Source organism: Mus caroli, unplaced genomic scaffold (genome assembly GCF_978045245.1).
Source record: "Mus caroli unplaced genomic scaffold, Mus_caroli_1 scaffold_1, whole genome shotgun sequence".
In the NCBI taxonomy this organism is placed as follows: Eukaryota; Metazoa; Chordata; class Mammalia; order Rodentia; family Muridae; genus Mus; species Mus caroli.
This window is the reverse complement of record NW_028227256.1, coordinates 158887293-158905205: the sequence shown is the minus strand read 5'-3', so window position 1 is coordinate 158905205 and position 17913 is coordinate 158887293. Positions and strand designations below refer to the sequence as shown.

The window sequence follows — 17913 nt, the reverse complement described above, 5'->3', positions numbered from 1 at the left end:
CAAATATTGTTGCTCATCCTCACTCAAACTCCTAAATCTTGGTATTTTGACTATTTTACTCACATTGATGTCAGCATAAAAATGCTTTTTTTTTTTTTTTTTTTTTTTTTTAAATTGAGCCGGGTGGTGGTGGCACATGCCTTTAATCCCAGCACTTGGGAGGCAGAGGCAGGCGGATTTCTGAGTTGGAGGCCAGCCTGGTCTACAAAGTGTGTTCCAGGACAGCCAGGGCTATACAGAGAAACCCTGTCGGGGGGGATGGGGGGGATGGGGATAATTGAATTCTGGTACTTTTCACTAAACAGTTTTGGTATTTTGGTTTTTCAAAATGGAATTATGCCTGTATGAAACAAGGAATTTGCTTTTTAAAATTTGATTTGAAACAGGAGCTCACTATATAGCCCAATCTAGCCTCAAATTCTCAGAGGCTCACTTGCCCCTGCCTTCCAACAGCTGGGATTAAAGGTGTGTGTGCCACTGACCCTAGCCCTAGAAAGGAAGAATTGGAATTAGTTCATATGGCTCTTACAGCATTAAATGCTTTAGGTTCGAGCATAGTATAGCCTTCTAAGAAGATCACAGTGACAAGCTGAACTCTGGTTTTGTCAAAGCTGGTTTCATCTCCATTCTCAGAAAGAGGTCAGCAGGAGAGATGACTGTCTAAATGATCGAGTTGAGCTGTCAGGTCCTACAAGCAGCACCCAGGTATGGCCTCCCTCATTGTCCCTTCTTGTTTAAAACCATGCAAGTTGTGAAGTGCTTGCCATACAGTCTCCAGTGCCTACATAAAACGCCACGTATGGTGCTGGCATGCTTGTAATCCCGCCGCTGAGGAGTCAAGAGACAGCTGTATCTCTGGGTCTCCCTGTCCAACCAACCCAAGCTCTACTCTGCAAGTCCCAGGTCCCACTGAGAGATCCTGTTTGAAGATACAGTGGTCAGCTCCTGAAGGACACCTAAGGCTGTCCTCTACCTCCACCTGGATGCATACACATAAATTAATTTTTTTTTAAGTCATTACCATCCTCTTCTGACTGACAGGTTTAGAAACCCCTGTGTGTAATCACTTCTTGCCTATGAGACACAAATAGAAGATTCCTAGCAGTATAGGCTGGCCTTGAACTTTTGATCTAATTTTACTTCCCAAGTGCTAGGATTCTAGGTGTGAGCCTCCATGCTGGGCTTCTAAAGTAATTCTTTAGCTAGTTAGCAGGATTCGGGGGAACGGGGTTCCTGGCAGGGTTTTGGGTTTTTTTTGTTTTTTGGTTTTTTTTAAGATTTTTTTTTTCATGTATGTGAGTACACTGTAGCTGTCTTCATACACACCAGAAGAGGGCATCGGATCTCATTATAGATGGTTGTGAGCCACCATGTGGTTGCTGGGAATTGAACTCAGGACCTCTGGGAGAGCAGTCATTGCTCTTAAGCGCTGAGCCATCTCTCCAGCCCCAAAGCTGAGGCGGGTTTTTTTTTTAATTGTTGTTTTTTTGGTGGTGGGAGGGATTGGTTTTTTTTCTGTTACTGGATGTGATTTAAAACACACACCACCACAGTATGAGACTGAACAAGTGAGTAACGGAGCAGAGAGAGAAAACCTAGTCTTTGATCATTTCTACTCTCAGGAAACTGTCCTATTTGTTTTCTAGTCATCTGAAGCACAACACGTTCTGTATACACCGAGGCAAGTACTGTCTTCTAATCATTTCAGCTACGTGCTAATATGCCTCCTAAGCAAGACCATAAACCTTATGCCTTTTTCTAGTCCATCTATCCCACCTATACTTGAGTGCAAGGTTATGTATGCACTAAATATACTGAGCGGTCCATTAAAATGAAGAGCCCAGAGACTGGGACCACAGAACCATACATACATAGAGTCCAGGTACTAGTGGCAGGCCGAGCAAACTGGTGTCGCTCACCAGTGTCTGTTCCGCTCTCAAAGGCAAAGGTACCTGGTTTTGTTTCTCTACAGTAGTGATAAAACACCCTGACCAGAAATAACAGGTGGAGAAGGGCTTATCTCATTTACGGTTCTAGGCCGTCATTTTGGGCAAGAGCTGGTCATACCACATCCACAAGAGCAAAGAAGAGTAAATGTGTCTGTGCTTGATGCTTCTATTTTTTTCACCCTTAAACGGTTCAGGGCCCCACCCTTGAAGTGGTACCACCCCCAAGAGACAGGATCCTCCTACATCAGTTAACAGTCAAGACAACCCCCACCACAAAATTCACCGCAGGCCCACTCCATCTAGGTAAATTCCTCAACTGAGGCTCTCTCCTCAAGTCTCTGTTGTGGCAAACTGACATCAAAACTAAGCAGCCCTCCACCTTGTTTGAAAGCTCTTTACACCATTCCTGAAAAGCAAGTGGGGCACCCGGCGATACAGGTGTTTCATGGACTCGAGAGGCCAAGGCCAAGGATGAGTGTGGGTGAGGCACAAGAAAGCGACAGCACTGGACATACCAGATCAGAAGAAATGAAGCTCTCAAGTACAGTCAGGTTTCAGCAGTGTGCAGCCACACCTCATATTTCCTGACACACCGAAGGCCACGCAGGACCCGCCCTGAGAAGGGTTACAAGCTTCTGCTTTCTCTCCCATATTATTTTATTTATTTATTTATTTATTTATTTATTTACATCTATCCTTGTTTCCTTGAAACTATCATATATTCTCCATCTGGTCGAAGTGAGAAGGAATAACGGATTCTGAACAGTTATTCATTAACCATAGCATTTACCTTTATTTGACTTTGAAAAATAAAGCAGGAAGTTCCATCAGACAGGACTGCGCAGTGTGAGAATGCAGACTCCTCCCAAACTCTGTTCCCAGTAACCAAGACTGGAGCGTTTCCCCAGCCTCCGCACCGTAAGCTAGAGAGGGAAGATACAGAGTGTCAGAGAGTCACAAAGTATGACAACTTCACGGGTAAAATCTGCAGGTATGGTGGTTTAGACCACCGCATTAACTGTACCTACGTTTCATTTGCCAGCTTACTGTTTACGGCTTGTGCTCAGCCAGAGGAAGAGTCCCATCACTAAGTTTTAAAGGATTTTATACTATCCTGGAGAATTATGAGTATCTCAAGTGTAATGCAGTTACTGAAGATCTGAGGTGTTCACGGCAGTCTATGAATAGCTTATGAAATAAATGCAGCAGTGAACAGTTGGAGCAGTTGGAGCTTGCCATCCTACTCAATAATGTTGACTATGAAACTGTTAGTTTAAGGAAGCTAGCAGTTTCTAAGTTGGTGTCATTTGTGCTACGCCATCAGATCTGCCTTTACCTGACTCCACACACCAGAGCTGTCTCATTAAAATGCCTTTCTAAAGAGGTGTCCACTTTCAAACTGCAAAAGAAAGTCAAAGATATTAGACTATGAGCACTTCACAAAAGGCTTCTTACCAGTTAAATGGAATCAAAAGTTAAGGAAAGGTTTCTATTTCATTATCTGGCACATTTACCCTTAAAAGAGCTTACATACTAAGGGCTCTGAGTTACACTATGATTAACATGTATATTTCTAATTTTTATTTAATAATTTATTTTTATTTTATGTGCCTGGGTGTTTCCCTGCATGTATGTATGTATGTCTGCAGTACCTGGATCCCCTGAATTGAAGAGATGGTTGTGAGCTACCAATGGGGGTGCTGAGAACCCTTCTCTTTCTATAGAATGAGGTTGGTTCTGTTTTGTTTGCTTTTCTTTGCCCAAATAGAGTTTTATATTTATTCACACACACACACACGAGTGTAACAACAATAATTTAAAAAATAAGACGCCATAAATTTGAGGGGGAACATGAGAGGAGTTAGAGAACAAAGAGGGAGGGAGAAATGATGCAATAATATTTTAATTAAATAAACTAATACTTTTTAAAGGTTCCGTCTTTATCTTTAAAAATCCAAATAAGCTTGCCATCCTACTCAATAATGTTGACTATGAAACTGTTAGTTTAAGGAAGCTAGCAGTTCATTTGGATGATACTCTAGGAAGACGTCCACAATCTGTCTGTGACTTTAGAGGCCTGGCTGTCCGGCCTCCCCAGTAGCACACCCTAAAAGGGAGAAGCATGAATGCTTGGACAGCCCCCTGCTTGGGTCTGAGCTTGCTGGGTGTCCCTCCTCTCCTCACAGATCCTTACTTTCTGAAGTAAGGATCAAGAAAGAATGAGGAGAGAAAAACTGGGTGTGTCCATGTTGTATATGCGTATGTGAGCATGCCGCCATGCCTGTGCCCAGAAGGCGAGCAGAGGATGGCATACTCAGATAGCTCCCCTATCGTGCCTCCATTTTTTTTTCTTTATTTTATTTTTGAGGCAAGGTCTTTTATTGAGCCTGGGACAGTTTTTAGACTGGCTGGCTAGGGGACCCCACAATCCACCTCTCCTCCCTAGTCACAAGCCACAGCAGTGTGCTTGCTGCCATGCCCAGCTTTTCCATGAAGATGGGGTATCCAAACTTAGGGTCCTCAAAGCTTGTAGAGGAAACACACTAGCCACCGAGCCATTTCCCCAGCCCTCAAAGTTACACGATTCGAAACAATGTTCCCTAATTTTAGTTTTTAAGCAATACAGATTAGCTTTGCCTCAGTTAGGCCAATCCAGTGAGTTGTAACAAGTCGTCTTTCCTCACTGCATTTTGCTCCCTCATCTCACTATTTATTTGTATATTTATTTAGAAACAGGGTCTCACACAGCTTGGGCTGCCCTCAGACTTGCTAGGTAGCTAAGAATGACCTGAAGCTCCAGGTCCTCCAGCAGGTCCTCTCAAGTGCTGGGATTATAGGCGTGTGCCCCCGCACCTGACTTACGCAATCTATTTGTAGCTATGTATGTTAATAGTCACAAGAAGGAAAACCTATCCCAATTGCCCAGTTTATTACCTCATCTTTTCTCTTCCAGTTATAGTCTTTCTTGGTCGTTCGAAGACCAGTGCTGACTGAGGCGAAGAGGGAAAAAAAAAAAAGGAATATTTGAGAAAGGCAGCAGGAGGTTTGGAATATCAGTCTGCTCTCTCCACCCAAGTCTTCTCTTCTCCTTCCCCTTTCCAAACACACTCTTTACTTTCTTCCCTTGGAGTTCTGTAAATTAGCTCCTAAAGGTCTACCATACGGGCAAGCAGGTCCCACAAACAAAGCAGACTGTGTCCAGGCAAGAGGGTACAGTGTGGACTACAGTGTGCTCCCACTACACAAGTCAGTTGATATCTTACTCATTGTTGCCACGTATGGGAATGAGGGCTGCATACTGCCAAACCAGCTCACTTTTCTATTATTTTTTTCCCATGACAACCTATTGAAATTTTTCAAAGAAAAATATGTGTCAGGGTCCAAACTCAAGGGACTAGTCTTAACATTTTTGAGTTTTATCTCACGCCTCCCATAGAACTAATGCTTCCTTTGACCTAGTATCTTGCCAAAGGGCCCGATGAAAGAGAGGTTTCCTCTCAAACTAGCAGCTCATTAAGAATTGCATGGCTCAGTGGTCAAGAGCACTGGTTGTTCTTCCAGAGGTCCTGAGTTCAATTCCCAGCAACTGTATGGTCACTCAGAACCATCTGTAGTGGGATCTGATGCCCTCGTCTATCATGCAGCCATACAGAAAGACTGAGCACTCGTATACATTAAAAAAAAAAAAAAAGATTTGCATGGTCTCATCTACCATAACACCCAAGCCGACTCTGTACTCAAGCTGGGACAGATGGGATGGTGTTGTGATTGAACCCAGCAAGGCAAGGACAATGAGTACAGAATGAAGCCCCTGAGTTTATTTTCTCTAGATCAAAGCCTTCCTACCTACTGTTTTCTCTATAATCAGTGCTCAGAAGCATGATTAAGGATTGAAAACTGCATCTACTGACTGCAATTACTTACTGACCTTCAAAGTGTTCCTATGCAAGCCATTGGACTTGTGCCTATGACTGTAGCTTGTAATGTTCAAGCAGGGTGGGTCAGGCTTCATATTCCCTTCAGTTACCAGGAACAGACCAGCTTCCCACCTCTGCCTGACCCCACTGTGGGAGTCTCCCCTCTCCCCACATCAACAGCACCCCAAAATCACTTTGTGGCTCAGTTTAACAGGTCTTGTTGTCAGCTATCAAAAGGGAGGAGGGACAGAGGAGAGGCAAGAGCCACATGGATTTTAGAGTCTGGATCTTAGTCTTTGATAGGTGACCTCCCAAAGGCAAAGTGACATCCAGTGTGGGCCCCAGAGTGGGGCCCTTCCAGAATTAAAAGAAATTTGCATTCATTGAAATGGTTCACAATAGTTGTCTTGCCACTAAAAAGCTGTCTATCATCCCTTACCCATGGCATGGGAGGTCGCATCGTTTTTGGCAGGCTCAGATGTCGGGATTATGAGGAGCTTGCTTACATCCGAAATCCCCTGGATCTACAGGCAAAAGAAATAAAAACCGGTCAAAAGAGCAGATATCTGATCCCTAAGTGGCTGCTCGCCAGTCTTTGTAAAGGCTGCAAGAAACAAGCTGAAACATCGCTAGATCTCCAACCTAAGCCATGTGCATGCATGTATGCATGTCTGTCTGTCTGTTTTCTTGTGTTCTGGGGCAGGAACTCATGACTTAGTCCTGGCTGGCCTCCAACTTGCTAGCATCTCTCCCTGACAAACTGCTGGGACTCCAGCATTTACCACCCTGGCCCTGTACCAGGCCAGAAAATTGTCTTTTGCGTGTTTGTGGAATCCAAAGGAAAAACGTCTACTCCTTACTCGTAACTGGACTAGAACACCCCCATCTGGAGAGACGGGCACAGCTAGCAAGCCTTGGATTACCTTTACACTATACTGAAGATCACTACTTAAGAGCAGCCTGCGCACCGGCCTCCCGGGATGCAAGGAGCAGAAGAACAGTGATTAAGCTAGGCTAGCATCTCTTCATTTGGTCCTCATATTAGCCTAGCAACAGGGCTGCTGCCAGCATCCTCCTTGCATTAAGTAGCAAACTAAAGGTCAGAACAGCTAAGTGGCTTGTTTGATTCCTGCATCCAGTAGGTGCCAGCCAGTTGTTACATCCGGACTCCAAATTTAAATTTCAATGAAATACACAGTTAGCTGTCATCAGCTGAGCTTTAAAACCGCTCGTGGAGCACCGTGCAAAGCACATGGGCTCTTTAGAAATTGTGCTTCTTACCTGCTCACAAGACTTAGGGATGATGCTGGGCGCCACAAATGTTTCTTCCGTCTTGCTATTGATCACAATGCCATACACCAGAATAATGAGTTTCATGATCACGTGATTAAGAGTCATCTCGTTATAGCTTGACAGAGTCTCCACATATGCGTGATTGTACAACACACACTTGTGAAACTTTAAATCCTACCAGGAAATTACACTGTATAAGTCTAACAAAAGGACACGTGATATCAAGAAGGAAACAGTTGCGCTGGTCTGGGTTACTTGAGGAGGTCAGATTGCACATAGATCCCGGAGTCAACAGAACTTAGTTTAGCCTGGCTTCTGCAAATGACTTTGAATTTGGTTGCCCTGCCTGATGAAGGAGCCTTCAGCTTCACCATGTGATCCATGTGATCAGCTATGTGGTATTGGATTTCTAGGCTTAACCAGGCTTCAGACTCATGGGTTTCTTCTGGCCATAAGCAAATGTCCCGTGTGACAACTGAATAAGCAATAATGACACAAAGCAGAAGCCAGAGCAGTCAGGGTACTTACTTCACCTGAGCCACATGTGATGATGGCTCTGAATCACAGACTTTGGAACTGAACAGAATCTGCTTTGTGGGTGGAATTGAGTGCCCTTTCCTAAAGGTCTTACTTGTCGTTCTGACCTTCAACATCTCAGAATATGACTTAGTTTGGAAGTAGGGCTACGGAGATGCAGTTGGTGATGAGACTGTGTGGGAGTGGGAGAAAGTTGCAGACAAACTTGGATACAGGCAGGACACCGTGTGAAGGTAAAAGCGTCCAGGTACAACCCAAGGAGAAAAGCCTAGAGTAGACATTCCCTTTTGGCAGGAGCCAGCATTGCTTTCAGGGCAGCCCTCAGTTGTCAGTCACTGGCAACTGTGGTTATTTTCGGGGCGGGGGGCACCAGCAAACATAAGAAAATTAGCAAACATTTTTATCTAAGATTTTGCAACAAGGGGGTGGACATTTAAAATGTGATATTTAAGTTTGAGAATACATGCATGTTGATCGACATAGAGGTGGATGGGTGGGAATATTATCTAATGCATGTCTGGGGTGCCAAAAATCATTGATTATCTCTTTCATGGGATTCTCAGAAGGAAATAGTTCCTAAAACCTTCTCACTATTGCTCTATACGTTGGTTGGTGGTTGTTGTTGTATTTTAAAACAAATCCTACTTTCTTCTCATTTCAGTTTTTCACACCTAAAAATATTTGTGTTTGTTTTATTTCTGGTTTTGTTTTCAGACAGAGTATCAGTCTGTAATCGGGGTTAGCCTGTTGTTGCTCTTGATCCTCTTGCCTCAATTTTCCTACCCTTAGTTGAAAATGAGGTTTTTAAAGCATTGCTTACTTAACCATGATGCCATTAAGTACCTAATAAATAATTTTGAACTCCTTGGTATCAGCTAATAGTCATACCACAATCAAGTTTCCCAAGTTGTATAAAATATGATTTAAGACCCAAAGTGCTAACTTTTTTCTGTATTTACATTCCTTGATCTGGAACAGTCTCTCCTCCCCTTCTTAAAGTCATTCGGTTATTGGGGAAAATTAGATTCTGAACTTATCCAGGCGGTTATGGAAGATCTAATAGCTATTCCTTGAGGAGAAAGACTAGGAAGGTAATGGTTAGTGCTATCAACTGGAAAGAATCTAGGGAGGTGGCTCTCTGGGCATGCCTGTGAGGGATTGCCTTGATTATGTTAATTAATATAATCTTTATTAATTAATTAATCTTCCTTGTGGGCAGGGATCCCAAACCAGCACTGAGTAGCGAAGGGAGCCTGAGCATCCATTCCTTTCTGAGCAGCCTGCGGGTGTCATGTGTCCGGCTGCTTCAAGTTCCTGCTGCCTTGACTCCTCTTCCATAATGGACTTTACTTTGAACCACGAACTAACCATTAGGTTGCAAATGTCAGAGTGTTTTATCTCAGCAACAGCAAAATTAAGTGGATTGTGCATAAACATTATTGCCCTTAACATTTTATTTCTGACCATTCTCATTTGCATCATGAATTTGCATGGCTGGTGAATCAAAGCATGATTATGAAGGACATTTGCCCTGCTGCCGAGAAAGTCCAACCCCCTGGCTTTAACTTTCCTCTCTGGAGGCTCATTTTACACTCGTAATTGTCTTACTCCTTGGAGAGACAATATAAAAGGCCATGAATCTTAGTCTCCTTACTCCAAAATTTTCCTGAGAGTTATTATTGTCGTATTGTAAATGAACCCTGGCTGGCTTGGAGGACATAGTCTTTTTAACCCAAGGTTTATAGTTAACCAGTGAAAATCACTGCACTTTGGGTCTGTCACATCCTCAGCTTCTGAGTCATGGGGTGAGTATAAATACCGAGTGACATACAAATCCAAGACTACAGATGCTGGTCTGGGGACAGACTTGAATCACTACTCTTTGAAAGAAAAATTCATAAACAGGACTTAGTCACCTCAGCAAGGTGTTCTAACTAATGACATGCTTTGCTTTGGAGGATCTTCCTGGCAAGACTGTTAGTGACACAGGGATTCAGGATGAGACAGTAGTTAAAATTCTAATAGTTAAAACTCATTTAATAGAGTCGACACCACCTGTGGGTTTGGATATGCTTGGCCCAGAAAGCGGTACTATTAGGAGGTGTGGGGAGGAAGGTGTCATACTGGGCGTGGCTTTAAGACCCTTATCCTAGCTGCCTGGAAATCAGTCTTCTGTTTGCCTTTGGAGTAAGATGGAAAATTTTCAACTCTTCCAGTGTCATGTCTGCCTAGATGCTGCCATGCTCTTGCATTGATGATAATGGACTGAACTTCTGAACTTGAAAGCCAGCCCCAATCAAATGTTGTCCTTAATAAGAGTTGCCTTGGTCATGGTGTCTATTCACAGAGGTAAAACCCAAACTAAGTCACCACCTTCCTTTCTATCTTTGTATGAAAAATATGAGATCTACTAAATCAAAACTTTGGTACATACCATTCATTTATATTCTCTTCATATAACTTACCTCACCAGCAATATTTGGTTCAAAATACTGATTTGCAATACTAAGAGCAAGCTTGAGCCACATTTTATATTCTAGAGATGGCCAGAAGACATCAAAACCTTCATATAAATCCTCCAAGGAGATGAAGAAGGCCTGAAATAGCAAGGTGCCAGGCTACAGACAGCTAAATTACAATCCATCATTAAGCAAGTGTTAGACCTAGTGGGGAAACCCCCACCCAATTCCCGATTCGGCGTGCACCCAAAAAATCACAAAGGACCATCTCTTGATGTAATTACATGAGGACGTTTAATAACGGAGCTCCGGACCGACATGCATCCCACACAGGAGATAACGGATGTCGGCCACGAGGCTCAAAAGCTAGGGATTTTTATGGGGTAAGGGGCTTAGGGGTGTGGAATTCAGCATAGCGACACACTATTGGCTTATTCAAACATCAGCAGAAAAATTACATGTATGTGCAGGGTGTCAGAGTTCTGTGAGTTGTTGACTCAGTTTAAATAGCCCTGTTATGTCTTCACATTCCCATTTATCTTATGGTCAAGCTGTTCCCAGGAATGTTTTAACTACGTACAGGGCATACCCAGGTTTGTTTTTCTCTTTTCTCAGCCCCAGGCAGCCTCTAGGCTCACAAACAACCAACAATTTCTGAGTACTTTATATGACTTACAGGTATTGAAATTTCATCTTTCTTTCACAAGATGGTCACCATCTCTCAGAAAACCAACTTCCAACTCTATGCTGCTCTAGTACTAATGTAATACTCTAATTGGCATTGTGGAAAGGTTATATAAGAAGATAAAAATCTGCAGTCTAGTGAAAGTTATAAACTTTAAAAAGTAGCCCCAGAGGGTCTATAGAGATGGATTAGCAGTTAAGAGCTGGCTTTTCTCCAGAGGACCCAGGTTTGGTTCCCAGTACCCATGTCAGGTGGCTCACAATCATCTGTAAGCCCAGTTCCTAGGGATCTACTGCCTCTGGCCTCTCCTGGCATAAATACCTACAGGCACACATGCACGCTTAGACATGCACACACACATGCACACACACACACACACACCTACATATAATTTAAAAATGTCTTAAAAGGCCTTTTAAAATACCCAGATAATTTATCACTCAACAGTCACGTTGAAGTTTTGGCTCCCAAGCCCGAGATTCGGAAACTGAGCTCTCACAGTCATGACTCCACATTGTCCCCTACTTACGGCGGCGCCCCTTTCCCGAGGCAAACTTCGCGTACTCTGTCAGAATTCAAGCTAAATGAATTGTTCATTCAAACATGTGACTAAATACACACTTTCTCTCCTCGTCCAGAAACAACGTAGTATCATTCAATGAAACACCATTCCTTTCTGTTGTTCCACAATGCCTCTAAGAGTCTGTGTTTTATTCCGTTCCTTCTATCGGCCTCAAAGACTGAGAACAATTCATAGTAGGAACTTTAGCTCCCTTTTGTTGCGATTGTCCACACCAAATGGGATTTCAGGTTACTTACATGTTGAACAAGTAACTTGTTACTCGGCAAGTGAAAAAAGAAAGAACGGGAGTTTTAAAAACAAGCGAGTATTTTGACAGAACACTTTGCTTTCAGAACAGTGACCATTTCAAATAGAAGAGCACCATAAACATTTTTCTAATCTGCATAACATCAAAGGACAGGCATCCTCTCTACTTAATAAGAAAAGCAACACTCACTGAGATTAAATAGCTCACCCACGCAGGATGCAGCAGAGCCTCATATGTGAGAGATTTAACTTCTCTACGCTCTTCTACACTGCTGGCACCAGGTGATCAAAAAAAAATATCAAAACCCAAACCCAAGGAAAGACACTGGCTTTTCTTAGCAAGGATTAACTGATAGCCTACAACAGAGCTATTCTGTACCTGCAACGTAGTTTCACAGATGGCCGTATATTCAATTTCACGCTTAAGCAAACAGCTTAGTTCACCAAGTACATCCCCACTGGTACAGTACTCTGTATACATAGTCTTGAACTGTCTGTCAGTCCTCTGGGTTGAGTCTATCCCAAAGGTGGGAGATGAGCTATGTAACTTTTGGGAGAGAAATTATGAAAAGGGAAATAAAAAAAAAAAAAGTTAAGTCCTTTGAATACACTATAGCTCCACCCTTTCTTATGACTGTTCCAGAGGAAGTCAAAGATTCTTTAATGAAACGTGTCTGGAAAGTGTTAACTTCCACGAAAGTCATGGTTTATTTTGTATTTCAACATCTCAAGGCAAAGGATTTACTTATATGAAAAGTACGACCCTTGGGCTGGGAGTGTAGCTCAATGATACTGCACTTGCCTAACATGCTTAAGGCTGTAAAGTTCAATCCTTAGCACCGAAAAACAAAACAATAACCCAGCAAAAGAAACAAAAGCCCCCAGACACTTATAAGGATTAAATAACAAAAACACACTGCCTTGCTTGACTACTTTTATAAAAATTAAAACTAAGTTCTTTACACCTGCAGTACTTTTTACATACCGCTGACTGGAGGGCCCTATGCTGAAATCTAAAATGTTCCAAAATCTGAAATTTTCTGAAGGCTGAAATAACACCACTGGTAGAAAATTCTACACTTGATCTTATGTGATGGGTCACAGTCAAAATATAGGTGCAAAAAAAAAATAATAATACTGTATAAAATTGTCTTTAAGGGTACACACAAGGCATACAAGAAACAAAATTTAATTTGGTGTTTAGAGTCGAACATTACAACAAAGAGATTTCATTCTAGACCAGATTCTGCTTGAGTTATCACTGATGAGTTCTGCTGCAACAGGGGGTTAGAAATTGGGATTTCCATGCTGAGTGCAAGGATGAGGCAGCCACTGGATCCCTGATATCAGAAGACTCACTTTGCAAGGTAAAAGCTACGACCATGTGCATATTTCCTGGCTTTTCTTTAAGCTCTGCTCATCTTTATGAGAAATGCCCAAACAGATTAAGAATTTTCCTCTACCCATTTATGGACAGAGCTGTAAATAAATTAATTTTCCCATTCTTTATGCTATGTTGTTTTCTTCATAGGCAGTGAGAGACACATCAATACTGTGAAAGGAGAAAGAAAGGGGGGAGGGGAGGAAGGAGGGGGAAGAGGGAGATGTGCATGCCTTTAATCTCAGCACTCAGAAGGCAGAGGCTCAAGGCCAGCCTGGTCTACAAAGCAAATTCCAGAACATCCAGGGCTACACACAGAAACACTGTCTCAAGAAACAAAACAAACAAACAAATTCCTCAGGACCATATAGCCTCAGGTGAAATCCTAGGAGTGCCATATCCAAAGGACTCAAAATATTATCCCTTCATGGCCACTAGTTTTGTTACCAGGGCTTCTACCCACAGAAAGCCTGACTGGATTGAAATGACAATTTCTCATCATAGAATCACGTGAGATGAGTCTCAACTGAGAAATTATCTAAATCAGGCTCATCTGTGGGCATGTGTGAAGGATTATCTTGTTTATTGACCAAGCCAGTATGGGTAGCACCATTCCCTAGGGCAAGAATGAAACCTGAACCATGCAAGAATGAAAAAAGGCTGGTGAACATAAGCAAGGAATGGTGTGTTTGTTCACTCCACATCAGAGGTACTATGGGTGGCACATCTTCATTCCAAGAATGAAGTTTTTCTAGAGAATCCTAATTCCTAGGACACCTCTTTTACTATACTAAATGTATATTGTAGAGGAATTTTAAATCCCACTACATGGCTGCTCTGAGAACAGACCACATCTAAATCCCTTCTAGGTCTATGTGATCCAACTGGAATATAGACACACTCTGGATTACAGTATGATCTGGCTGGAATATAGACACACCTTTAGTACACACCTTTAATCCTTAATAATAAAGGTAAATTTCATTTGTAGAAGAAAGAAGCCATGTTTGAAAGTGTAATTGATGGACAGACAAAGTGACAAATCAGAGAAAGAGTCAGAGATAGGACACACCCAACTCTCAAGAGAACAGCAGACGAAAAGAGGCTACTTAAGAGAATATCCCAGGAAAGAGAGGTGAGTTAAGAGAACAGCATGCACACACTCAGAGAGACAGAGACAGAGAGAGGGAGAGAGAGAGAGAGAGAGAGAGAGAGAGAGAGAGAGAGAGAGAGAGAGAGGCAGTTTTACAGAGACAGGACATGGGTGAAGACAGAATGAACCAGAGAATGTAAAGGAGCCAGGAGATTAGAACATATTGTCAAAGTTAGTACGAGGCCAAGTGGAACAATTCAGTGAGAAACTGAGAGAAGCCAGATTGAATTAGTCAGCTTGGAAAGGAGTTTGAACTGGAACAGCCGACTCGAACCAGCCAGCCAGAGCTCAGAAAGAAAAGAAAGGGTGAGCTTATTCAGCAGTAAGCCTCCAAGACAACAATTACATCCTGTGAATAAAGTTCATTTACAATGTATACATTTAACTTATTTTGTATATTATGCCCTCTCCTTTTATTCTTCCACTGGAGATTAAGTTCCAAATGAGCCAAGATTTTTTTTTTCAGTTTTGTCAGTCCTGTACCTAGAATGAGCAGTGCTTGCTCATGAGAGTAACAAAGTAACATAGCTGTTCAATCAATGAACAAAACTGTCTAGAATCAAATTCATTGTCTTTATATTATATTCATCACAGTACTTTATTTTCTCAATAGTAAAAGGTCTGAAATACTCATATTAAAATTTGGAAGTCAAATATATTTTTCCCCCTAGGATAAAGCTTTGTCACATAAGAGCATCAGCTTGGAATTAGGAATTGATCAGTAAATAGGCCAAGCTGACCGCTGTAGTAGCTGCTTGAGACAGAGGATTCTTGCCCCATCCCACTACTGAATTCATATTCCCTTTCTCACTCCTCCCTTCCCCCCCCCCGCCCCCACCATTTAAACAGAAGCCTCACATCGATCAACTGCCAAGTTGTATTTTGATCTTCATCCAACTTGACCTCTGTGAGGCTCTGAGTTGCAGCCAAGCCCTTTGCCTGAGTTCTCATTCAGCTAAATGAGTCCAAATGCATGCGTGTTCCAATGTCAGAACATCTTCAAACCATGAATTGCTCTACTTTGTTGTGAAGAGTAAGTAACTCTGAGAGTGCTTTGTAAAATGGGGAAACTCGGTCAAGTATGAAGTGTAACATTCTGTCTCAGCTGTCACACTTAACCCTTGCAGAAATGGCTTCATGGGGGAGAGACTCAAAATTCCAAACTTTACAGCTCCAAAACTTACCCCTACATTACAACTATAATATTCAAAATGCATTACAAAAATTTAAAAGCCCGTTCTTCTTACACTTGCCATTCCTGAAATAATTAAGAAGATTCCTTGAGACATTTCACCTTCTCTACAAATGATATCCCCATAGTCAAAGTAGGTGAGTTTCGTTCTTTCCTGAGCGGAAAAATAAAATAAAACGGGGACAGAGTTAAGCCCTAAAATGTCATAGACCCCTTGTCTAAACAGAATTAAAATGTTAAACTTAAAAATACTTTTCAAGTCACATAAACACAGAAAACGTATTCTCTGGTTGTTAGTTATCCTATAGAGACATAACACAACAACTTTGAGAAATAAAAGTAGAAGCACAAAGACTTTGTAATTTGTACTTATATAATAAATAATGCTAACACCTTGTAAATGTTTGGGGGATGACTGAGCAAATGAACAAATAAGAAAGTTTGTATCCCTCTCTGGAGCTTGGGCTGTAACAGCAACCCCGATTCTTCAGAACTCTTTCTCTTTTGTTTAAATTATGTTTCTGATGCCTTCAACCCCATAAAGAAAAGAGCTGAATTTAACTAAATTTCTGTTTTTGATATGCTTTTATTTAGTCATTGGTTGGGGCCAGGGAAAATGTTTACCACAAGACTGAGCCAGAACAGAAGATATTATCATTACCTTGAAGAACTCAATGAGAACATCCTTATTTTCCATCCAAACGATGTTGGGAAGGTATTTGTCAGGGGTAGGAGGTGGGATCGCCATTGGAAAGTTATTCAAGGCTTTTATTTTTGTAAGAAGAACCTAAAAATGAACATTCAAAATTACAGTGATTGCTGTTGTGATAGGGCATGGACTTGAAACCAAAACCAAGGAAATCTAAATAAATTTCTGTTGTGACTCAGTTTCTCCCCTCTTGTGTCCCTATTGTCTTCTTCCTGTTTTCACTTATTAAATCAGATCCAACTTACCATCTTTATAATTCAATCATGACATCCTACCCTGTCTTACACACACACACACACACACACAGGCACAGACACACACAGACACACACAGACACACACACACAGACATACATACACACAGACACTCGCACACACACACACACACACACAAACACTCCCTTTACTCTGTTACTGTCTCTGAGGAAAGCAAAGCCAGGAAACTAGGCAGTACAAACTCCACCAATAGATAAAGAGGCAGAAAAATAAATTAACACATCTACCAAGTCCAGAAAACAAGCCAGAGGAGGATTTCACAGATGCAATCCTGATAAGAACTAAGGAAATATGAAAAACTTTCTAGATCTTTCTTTAAGTCCCTTCTAGAGGCCTGACCACACACCCTGCCAGTCCTTCCTGTGTCTTTTTTTTTTTTTTAACTACCAGGCTGACTTCTTCACTGAACTTCACTGCAGCTGGTTTCTGTCCCTTGCAGTCAGGTTGTTCTAACTGCTGGAGCATGGTCAGGAAGCACTGGCTTTGATGGCCACAGGCATTAAAAATGCTGTGGGGGCGGGGGTGGGTGGGTGGCATTACACACGCAGCACCTGTGGCTCCACAGGTTCCTCAGCTTTTCTCGTTGTATCCTGGGGCATCTGAGCTGACCGAACCAAACAAGATGGGTACTGCATCCTTACCTTGTTCATCTCAATACCCTCGTGCTTGTCAATAATGCCTCTTGACCAAAGAAAGGTGAGGTTTTTCAGGGCTTTGGCAATCACGTTGCGGATTGTCTGCTTCGTCTTCAGAGCTATGACAACATCACGGCCTTCATGCTCTATAAGTCCTGAGAAGAATCAAACTTGATGAGCAACCTATGCAATAACCACGATTATAATAACTAATAGTGCATTAGAATATCCAAAGTATTTGTAGAATAGCCATTTGTTCTAGCTTGACCCATGAAGCTGGTAGGACGAATTTGCATCCCCACTGGATGGATAAAAAAGCTAAAAGCTAGCTTCCCCCACAGCTAACCCACTCTGCCTTTTTCCCATGGCATCTCTGACGATGTCTACACCAAAACTCATTTCTCTAAAGTTTGGGTTTGATGTCTCTGCCTCATCGTCCTCCATATATCTTTTGTTGGTTGGATGACAGAAAGACTTTCATTCGAAAGACTTAAATGGATGAGATCAAGTAGAATACTTTCCCTTTTAATAAACACAGGGAGTCAGGAATTAGACTCACGCTGTCATCTTTACACTGAGCACAATGTCTGATGGATGGATGGAAAGTACTTACACTTTTTTTTTCCACTAAAATGAATTGATCAGTAAAATAAAGGGTAGCCATGGTCTAGAGCATAGGTTTTAGTACCAGATCTATCCGTGCTAGAGATCTGATTGCCACTTCTTAAATCTTGTGGCCTTAGGCAAGATAACCACACTAAGCACCAGATCCAAACACCGATAATAAAGACCATAGCCATAGAAGTAGTGATTATAAGAATTAAATGAGGAAATTAATATATGTATATATATACATACACATATATATATATTTATCACTCTCTAGCTCCTGCTGACAT

At 41.9% G+C, this 17913-nt stretch overlaps 1 protein-coding gene across 1 annotated transcript in view; it reads right to left on the bottom strand.

Moving 5' to 3' along the window:
- Positions 1-2763: 2763 nt before the first annotated feature.
- The window catches only part of Slc9c2 (solute carrier family 9 member C2 (putative)), a 62555-nt gene continuing 47405 nt past the window's right edge, over positions 2764-17913 (bottom strand). The window contains exons 20-29 of the mRNA XM_021177277.3: positions 17021-17169; positions 16057-16182; positions 15451-15549; positions 12049-12216; positions 10162-10293; positions 7148-7333; positions 6306-6390; positions 4884-4939; positions 3286-3348; positions 2764-2872 (exon numbers count right to left, since the gene is read on the bottom strand). Coding sequence (XP_021032936.1) covers positions 3313-3348; positions 4884-4939; positions 6306-6390; positions 7148-7333; positions 10162-10293; positions 12049-12216; positions 15451-15549; positions 16057-16182; positions 17021-17169 — 1037 coding nt within the window. The 3' untranslated portion in view covers positions 2764-2872; positions 3286-3312. The remainder of the gene's footprint in view (positions 2873-3285; positions 3349-4883; positions 4940-6305; positions 6391-7147; positions 7334-10161; positions 10294-12048; positions 12217-15450; positions 15550-16056; positions 16183-17020; positions 17170-17913) is intronic.